This window comes from Gasterosteus aculeatus, chromosome 8, assembly GCF_964276395.1.
Source record: "Gasterosteus aculeatus chromosome 8, fGasAcu3.hap1.1, whole genome shotgun sequence".
Lineage (NCBI taxonomy): Eukaryota > Metazoa > Chordata > Actinopteri > Perciformes > Gasterosteidae > Gasterosteus > Gasterosteus aculeatus.
Window position 1 is genome coordinate 20,882,419 of NC_135695.1, and position 8,847 is coordinate 20,891,265.

At 51.1% G+C, this 8,847-nt stretch overlaps 2 protein-coding genes across 5 annotated transcripts; one reads left to right on the top strand and one right to left on the bottom strand.

The window, feature by feature from the left end:
- Nucleotides 1-9: 9 nt before the first annotated feature.
- On the top strand, nt 10-3,377 carry LOC120824048 (betaine-homocysteine S-methyltransferase). 2 transcript variants are annotated; one of them, XR_013468682.1, is made up of 9 exons: nt 10-750; nt 1,137-1,204; nt 1,582-1,754; nt 1,849-1,952; nt 2,071-2,232; nt 2,324-2,532; nt 2,654-2,733; nt 2,938-3,045; nt 3,147-3,377. XR_013468682.1 is itself a non-coding variant. In XM_040184605.2 (8 exons), exons 1-8 carry the CDS (start codon nt 646-648, stop codon nt 3,233-3,235), a joined length of 990 nt encoding a protein of 329 aa, XP_040040539.2. In that variant the 5' UTR covers nt 10-645; the 3' UTR covers nt 3,236-3,377. The 2 variants fall into 2 exon arrangements, 1 of the variants encoding a protein (XP_040040539.2); XM_040184605.2 differs by lacking the exon at nt 2,938-3,045.
- LOC120824045 (basic immunoglobulin-like variable motif-containing protein) lies at nt 3,259-8,543 on the bottom strand. Of its 3 annotated transcripts, none has more exons than XM_040184602.2 (10): nt 8,303-8,543; nt 6,968-7,443; nt 6,328-6,457; nt 6,032-6,127; nt 5,827-5,931; nt 5,659-5,753; nt 5,453-5,585; nt 5,218-5,301; nt 5,021-5,117; nt 3,259-4,651 (listed from the first exon to the last, which is right to left on the bottom strand). In XM_040184602.2, the coding sequence occupies exons 2-10, from the start codon at nt 7,386-7,388 to the stop codon at nt 4,349-4,351; spliced, it is 1,464 nt and encodes a 487-aa protein (XP_040040536.2). In that variant the 5' UTR covers nt 7,389-7,443; nt 8,303-8,543; the 3' UTR covers nt 3,259-4,348. The 3 variants fall into 3 exon arrangements, with proteins under 3 accessions (XP_040040536.2, XP_040040537.2, XP_077964824.1); XM_040184603.2 differs by having other exon boundaries at nt 8,267-8,460; XM_078108698.1 differs by lacking the exon at nt 3,259-4,651 and having other exon boundaries at nt 4,833-5,117.
- Between the last annotated feature and the right edge of the window lie 304 nt (nt 8,544-8,847).

Genomic DNA, 8,847 nt, shown 5'->3' on the forward strand with positions numbered 1-8,847 from the left:
GCGTCTTTCTGCCGAAGATGAAAACGACCACTTCAACATTGACTAGTGAGAATACAAACGATACCGTTTTATTAAAGTGTTGAATGAGCATTGACCAACGTTAGTAATCAGTTACTGTAACTAAAATGAAAACAATTGTTATTACCAATGTATTACCAGAGTTGGAAGAAGCACGAATCATGTTTTTTTTAAAGCAGTAATACTTCATATTAGAAATAGCCTTTTAAAACTTGCTGTGGAAATCTTACTTAGAGTAGTTCAATTCAGTGTTTTGCCAAATGGCCCTTTCAGAATAATATGCATTATAATGGGTTATACTTATGCATGTATTATTATTGTTTAATATTTAAACAACGGTGCATTTATTTGATAACGTTTACACAGAAAGGACATTTTCCGCCAGTGAAGCCAAACGCTTCCTATAAGTTGCATAGCTCGACCTCTTTGCACTGTCACTATGGCGTTGTTTCATGCGCCATCTCGTGGTGGACCGGCGGCGTTGAGAGGATCGGAATAACCATACATATCAAAATTTCGAGCGGCCAAAAACGCAACATTTGGACCCGGAAAGACAACAGTTGTCAATAAAGCGACGAACCCATTAGAGACATATCCTTCTGTGTTCGGACATAACTTGAGTCTCTAATGGGTTCTTCTGCTCGTCTCAGACTCTACATGGAGGACAATGGACCGCTGATCCTGGACGGCGGACTGGCTTCAGAGCTGGAAGCACAAGGAGCCAAATTACAGGTGAAAACGTGCCGGAAAGTTACGTTTCGTTTTGCAAACATACATGTTGAAAGTCAGTGCGTCATGCTGCTGTCACCACGGAATTAAAATGTATATCATGTTTTACTTGACTTAAAACACATTTTGCAAGAACCTTTGCAACGTTTCTCTTTATTGTCAAATAACACAATAACACTTTTTAACAATACCAATCAAAATAAAATAAAAAAACACAACAAACTTCAAATTCAAAAACATCAAATGCACATTTCTTTAAATAATAAAATCGCTGCTTGACTTACTTAATAGCACTTTCTATTAAACCATGTGTTTAATGACACAAAACGTGATGCTCTGTGTGTGCGTGTGCGTGTGCGTGTGCGTGTGTGTGTGTGTGTGTGTGGTAGGGAGATCCTCTGTGGAGCTCCAGGCTTCTCCACACGGATCCTCAGGCCATCAGAGAAGCTCATTACAGGTTAGATGCACTTTTTTCCTTCAGGTCTTCGTGTTAAAAAATAAAATAATTTGCGAACAAAATTCTCAAATTCAATAAAGCGATTAGACAGAGCTTATGAGTAAGTTGAGACCTTTAATTAAAATCACTTTCTTGAATAAACATCATCAGTTTCATCAAACATAAAGTAATGAGATGTTTTACTTTTGGACACAAGTCAAAAACTGTCGCCACGGCAACCTCATTTTACAGTTTGTATAAAACTAGTAATCGTAATAAAACTAAAAATATTACTGTGGATGTGCAGAAATACTGTGTTTGAACACAATGCGCCTTAAAATCAGGTGGTGAGTCTGTTATAACAAATCTAACCAAGTAGGACAAACTGTTCAAACCAGATTCCTCCTCGGCGGCGCCGATGTCATCTCCACGGCAACGTACCAGGCCAGCATCCCGGGGTTCGTCAAGCACCTGGACGTGACCCCCGAGGGCGCCAGAGAGCTGCTGATGTCCGGCGTCCGGCTGGCCAGAGACACCGTGGACCGCTTCGTCTCCGACGCTCGTCCCTCAGGTACGGGACCGACCGGCCTTAACGAGGCCGCGGGACGCCGCCTGTGACGAATTGATGTCACTCTGCGTTTTTTTGGCCTGATTTGTCTCCGAAGGTCGCAGGCGTCCGTTGGTGGCGGCGTCCGTCGGGCCGTACGGCGCCGTCCTCCTGGACGGCTCGGAGTACACCGGAGCGTACGCGGAGCGGATGAGCGTGGAGGTGCGTGGCTCTCAGCCAATCGCACCGGTTTGGTTTTGCCGATGCACGAGACGTACACTTTAAAAAGGTTGTGCTGAAAGGCTGAAAGACAACCAACGATCTCCGTTTCCCTCCCCAGGACCTCAAGGCCTGGCATCGGCCGCAGATCGACGCCCTCGCCGCGGCCGGGGCCGACCTCGTCGCCTTGGAGACGGTCCCGAGCATCAAAGAGGCGGCGGCTCTGCTGGAGCTGCTCAGAGAGTTCCCCGACACGCGGGCCTGGCTCTCCTTCTCCTGTAAGGTAACGGCAGCCTCGCTCGATCGTTGACTGGTTTTGCGCCGCCCCCCCCGCTGCTTTTGACCCCTCGTGACGTCCGACCAACCGCCGTCAGGACGGGAGGCGCATATCGGACGGCAGCGCCTTCGCCGACGCCGTGCGGCTGGCGGCGAGCAGCACCACCCAGCTGGTCGCCGTGGGAGTCAACTGCTGCTCGCCGGAGCTGGTGGAGCCGCTACTGGACTCCGCCGGGTCCCTGCTGGGCCCGGACCTGAGCTGGGTGGTGTACCCCAACAGCGGAGGGGACTGGGACACCGAGAAGGGGTGAGTCCCAATCGCTACTGGAAACGCAATCCCAGAGAAAACAGCGAAGGAAAATGAAATGGAGTTTGTAGGTGCAGCTGAGCAGAGCACAAGAGCCAATCGTTTGCTTTTCCTCACACAGGTGGGTGACGTCGGAGGAACAGTCCGCTTCCATCCTCAAACTAAGTCCCACGTGGAGGAAGCAAGGCGCTGATTTAATCGGTGAACTTAAACCTGTCTGCATCATGTTATTTTGTGCGGTTATTTGTCAACAAGTTTTCTCTTCTTTTACTGGACTGAACTTAACCTCCGATAATAATTTCATCATAAACTACGCAGCTAAACCACATTTTTAAAATCCCAATATCGCTGATGCATGTATTATTGCATGGTGAAGCACTGATGACATCATTTATATTTTTGTAGTTGCTGGTGACGTTAGCAGCGCCGCTAACTGCTAACCAGCGGAGGTCCAATTCAGTTACATTGTGATGCGTTCATGCTCTGTTCAGTGAAAATGAGTATCGGTGGAAAGTAGGTTGTCTGATAACCATGGCGCTGTGTAAATACGCGTGTTCTTTGGTTATGTCTGCGGTCACCGTGGTAACGTCCTTTGATGCGTGTCCCCCCTGCAGGCGGCTGCTGCTGCATAACCCCGGCTCACATCGCAGAGTTACGACGACGGCTCAAAGGAAGCGACTCGTCTCCGGGAACCAAAATATGACGATTGATGAGAAGACGTCTGTATCCAGGAGTTTAAAAAAAAACTTTATTCATCGGGAAATAATAAATAAAACCACTCCATCGCGTCACATGATGACATCTGCGTGGGAACATAAAAATTAAAATAAACCACACGACTCTGAGCTTTCACGCGTCGAATCATTTTACCGTCGCACCGGTTTCACGAAGCACAAACAAAACGTCTACTGACCTGCACAAGTTCTCGTCTTAGAGCAGAATTTACAGCAAATGTTTTTCACAATAAAAAGTAACATTGTTTATTTACAAGCAGATCTTGTGCTTGGCCACGCCCTCCTTTGGCAACGCCCCCGCCCTCCTATTGGTTGATCTTAATATACATTTAAAAGGACACGAGTTTAAAAGAAAATGAAAAAATGCCGTGGCTTCGGCGAGTTTCAAAGTGGCTCCAAACAAACGGTTCAACGTCGGCATCAAACGACGGATGTTTCTACGTTTTATATCTCTGACCTCCGATTGATGCAACACAAGAGGCGCCCTCTGGTGCTCCATTCACTTACGCTAAAATAAGTCCTACATTTAGAGAGAATCTCCTGAAGCGACGTCGTCGTGATGTTATAATAATGTAACTTGTGCTCTGATCTAGTTCACATCTGTATGTAGTCAACACCTAAATAACGTTTATTGAACAACATGTCAACAAAATAGATTGTCAGATTTTAAATTGATCTGGATGAATTATAAATACATAAAATAATAAAATGTGTATCTTAAATGAAGCTTTATAACTGACTGGTCTGCAGCTTTAAATTCATTTCATTGAGGTCTTGAGAGACATCAACTCCGAAAGCCACGATATTATAGATTTTATTATTATTATTATTATTATTATTATTATATCCTTATGGTTTGTATGCACAGACGTCATTTTGTAGTTATTGAAATCACTTCTTTCAAGTGTTTTTCTCAGTGAATTATTTGTAATTGCGCACAGATTACAATAATCCAGATGTGATCCAGGTGTGCGGTGCCGAACGCCGGCCCTGCTCGCCGCCCGTTTTCCTGCTTCACCACGGCGAGCGCAAACCTCGGTCTGTGGGCAGCAAAAGTGTGGAACCGTGCACCTGCCGCTCCGTCAGCCCGTGGCGTCCTCTTCCAGGTCGCCGTCGGGGTGGGGGGCCCGCTGTCTCCGCTCCGCGGCGTTGGACGGACGTCTCCGCCCGCTGTCTTTCTGACTCCCCGTGCTGTGCGAACGCCCCAGGGCGCCCAGGCGCTTGGGCGGCTTCCTCCCCTCGGCGCCCTCGTGGCCGCGCTCCGCCGCGAGCTGCTGCTCCTGGTGGAAGTCGTGGCGCAGGTTCTCCAGGTTCAGAGCCCAGGGGCCGAGCTTCTGCCAGTTGACCCTCTGGAAGGCCATGATGCAGTGCAGGTTCCCGCCCACCTGCGAGCGGGAAAGTCGTCCGTCAGAGACACTCTTTAAATTATAAAGAAATAAACAGTCATTTAAGTGTAATATTATTTACTACTGTATTTGTCAAGTTTATGACGTCAAAAGAACATTTTAAAAGATAAGAAAAATCCATGAAAACTACAAGTAACTTTCACCAAGCAGAGCCTGAACGCATCATAACGCAACTGAACTGGACCTCTGTTGGTTAGCCGTTAGCGGTGCTGCTAACGCTGCTAGCTCTCCTCCTTTTGATCTAAACACTGATTGGTTTTTCACATTGTGACATCAGAGACTAAATATCGGTCGCCTGCATCACTGATGGGCGACGTCTGGAACACCGCGCGTGAGGAGACGGGGAACCTTCTTGGTCTTGCGCCGCTGGATCCCCCGCTCCGTGTGGCGGATGTCCAGGTACTCCGGGTTCTGTGTGTTGAGGTCCGTCACCACGTCCAGCCACCTGAAAGACAAAGAAGAAGAAGAAGAAGCTCGAGTTAAACGGAACCGGAACAGGAACCAGAACCAGGACCCGGACCCGATGGCAGAGGGCGACGGCTCACCTCTTGCAGTGGATCGCTGGGTGTTTCCTGCTGGGCTCCCCGATCAGGATCCAGTGCTCCGTGTCATTCGTGGGCAACGTTCCCCTTTTACGGAAACAACAGAAGAGAAATAGAAATAATGTTCAGACCTTCGTGCTGGGGGACATTTAGTTGGTTGCAACCCGCCAGAAACCACCGGCCTCCCCTAAGACGGACACGCTGTCCCTTTAGAGACAACGAGAAGAAGAAAGTGCACCTGTAGGCCTTCGCCGCTTTGAGGGGCGTGGCCTCGAAGCCCACGGGGCAGAAGTAGTGGTTCTGGCAGTGGTAGATGTAGGCCATGGACTCGTCCTTCAGGCCCTGGGTCAGTTTCATCAGGGCGCCTTCGGCTGCAAAAAACAACCCGAGAGGTCACCACTTCCTGTTCTCCCCCCCCCCCAGGAGTCCACGTGCAGCACTCACCCGTCTCCCCCGCCGTCTTGTGCCGCCCGTGCGGTTTGTACAGAATGTAGGAGCAGCCTCGCACGCGGAAGTTGTCGTTGATTTGTCTGAACCAGCTGTGAGGGGAAAAAAAGAAATTAAATCAAATTCACCGGCCGCCGATGAAGGAGGGAGGAGGGCGGCGCTCACCGCATCAGAGTGGCGTTGCCGGTGAAAGGGCCGAACTTGATGTCCTCGAAGGGCGGCTGGAACCCCAGAATGTGCAGAGCCTCCTCCTGAGAGAGGGGGGGCAGACTGAGACACAACACGGTGAGTCTGAGGAGCTCCACGTGGACCCCCCCCCCACCTCGAGCCATCGACTATGAATTGTGGGTAACAGGACGCAGGCGCTCACCTTCCCGCACCCAGGGTGCTGTACAGGAAGTTCCAGCAGGAGACCAGAGAGGAGATCCCACACGACGTCTTGTACTGTGGCCGACTGATGCAGTACCTGGAGGCGAGAGACACGATTACCCAGAAGGCCACAGCGGCTGATCAGCGCACGACGCACACGCTTCATGGTCCTTTAGCCTCTTTTTGTGGTCACGTTGCGCCCGATTCCCATCTCTTCCTAATTCTGCCGTCGTTCAGCAACTGTTTGTTCTGAAGAAGTGAAGCTGGGACAGAAGATTGAGAAGCGAACAGAACTACCATCTCCTGAGGTCCAGAACCTTCCTCTGCTGGACCTCGTCCGGCGAGGCGGGAGGAGGAACGTCCTGCAGGTTCCTGCTGGGCCTGTCCGAGGACTTCATCTTCTTGGTGCCGCTTTTCATCACATTACCTGGAATAAGGAATCGGTCAGTGCCTCCGCTCCACAGCCGCTCACTTCCTGTCACGCTCACTTCCTGTCACACTCACTTCCTGTCCTGCCACACTCACTTCCTGTCCTGTCACACTCACTTCCTGTCCTGCCACACTCACTTCCTGTCACACTCACTTCCTGTCACACTCACTTCCTGTCCTGCCACACTCACTTCCTGTCACACTCACTTCCTGTCCTGCCACACTCACTTCCTGTCCTGCCACGCTCACTTCCTGTCACACTCACTTCCTGTCCTGCCACACTCACTTCCTGTCCTGCCACACTCACTTCCTGCCACGCTCACTTCCTGCCACGCTCACTTCCTGTCACACTCACTTCCTGCCCTGCCGCACTCACTTCCTGCCACGCTCACTTCCTGTCCTGCCACGCTCACTTCCTGTCCTGTCACACTCACTTCCTGTCCTGCCACGCTCACTTCCTGTCACGCTCACTTCCTGCCACACTCACACATCCCGGCGGGCTTCTCACTTGTCCGGATGTTTCTCGTGAGCACGGCGTTGAAGTCCCTGGTGTCGATCTCCCAGGCCAGGATCGGCTCGGCGTGACCGGAGGGCCCCTCCTCCATGTCACAGTCCCCGTCCGAGCCCGCGTGCGCCGCCCCTCCGGACTGCCCGGCGCCGAGGTCCGCGGCAGCCTCGGCCCGCCCCGCGGACGGCGCCTCGTCCCGGCGGTCGGGGCCGACGGCGTTCGGGGCCCGGTTGAGGAGAGCGTAATCGGAGCAGACGGTGTAGAACGTCTCCCTGGAGTGAGTGACCGGGCAGGTCCACGGCAGCTGGAGCTCGGCGCTCGAGGCCCTCCTCGCCATGGCGGCGTCACGGGCGAGGGAGCCGCTGGGGGAGCGCTGCGGCCCGGTGAGGTTCGACCCTTGACCCTCTGACGTGTTCGGCATTGAACCGCCTGGTGTGGGGACAGATCAGCTGGGAGGTGGAGGCCAAAGAGAAACCCTGTAAGAAAATATGGAGCCTGGATGAAATGTTAAATGGGTGTTGAACACCATCCATCGTCACACCGCTCATCCTGCACGCAGGGTCGCGGCGGGGGGAGCGGGGGGAGTCAATCCCAGCATACTTCAGGCGAGAGACGGGGGACGCGGGACACCCTGGATTGGTCGCCAGCCAATCGCAGGGCTCCACAGAGACAACCATTCACACACCTACGGGCAATTTAAAGTCACCAATCAACCTGATCCCCAGAGGAAGCCGGGGAACCCGGAGAGAACCCAGCAGACACGGGGGAGAACATGCAGACTCCACGCAGAAAGGCCACTGGGCGGAGTGGAACCCAGGACCTTCTCGCGGCGAGGCGACGGTGCTGACCACCACGCCACCGTGTCTTGAACACTCGAAACTCAAACACGATTAAAACCTTCAGCTTGTAGGCGGACTGATGGTTAATAACGAGATTAAAGCGAATGTTAGTGTCGTACCAGATGTCCGTTTAACCAGAAATGAGTGAGTCAGGTGCAAGCGAACCATTAAAGAACCAAAGTATAATATTTATTAGGGTTATTTTTGATAAATGATTGTGCGCTTTATTTTTTGACAAACTATTCCAGGATTTTCGTCATGGTGAATCCTTTTTATTTTTACAAACTATAAAAGGATTGTTTCCTTTCCAACAATAATGACTTATTTTTTCGTAACACTGGAGTATAACTTTTTTATTGAACAGGATTTTAAAATGAATATTATTTGATAATTATTAAAATTATTCTGAGGTCCTTTACAATTTGCTCCGATACACCGGTGCTACATTGGTGAACGTTACCGTGTAACATGTGATCTTTCGTGATCATCGACCGACCTGTGAAGAAAATGGGCTGTTTTTTCGCACGCAAACACGCCCAGCTGTCATTTGTCCATCGGACGTCTTCTCGCAGCGGCCGAGGACCCGCCTGGTCGACGCGGGAAGCTCTAACGACACATCGGGGTCGGTGAGCGACCGTCGGCTCGGTGAAAGTGAGAATAATGAAGGATGATTGAGAATAAATCCGACGCGTCGTTTTCCTGAAGGATCCGTCTTCACTTCCGGCTCGGGATTGCAGGGACGTACCATTCTGCGTCACAGCGGGGGTGCGGAAATATTCCGACGCCATAGACTCACACGACAACACTCGAAGTCACGACCTGTTCAGGTACAGGCGTTATTAGGCGTGTTCACACGACATATCGTATCATAAATTGGAGCATTTACTTCAAGCACAGCGTCACTCAATTTGAGTGAACGGTGGATCGATCCGACGGCTCTCGTGGTTTGAACCAATCAGAGCGCGCCGCCGGCGGCCCTTTGAACCGTCTGAGGCTGCGCGTCGTCTTCAGGCGCTTTAACGGATCGCACGTGCAGCGGTG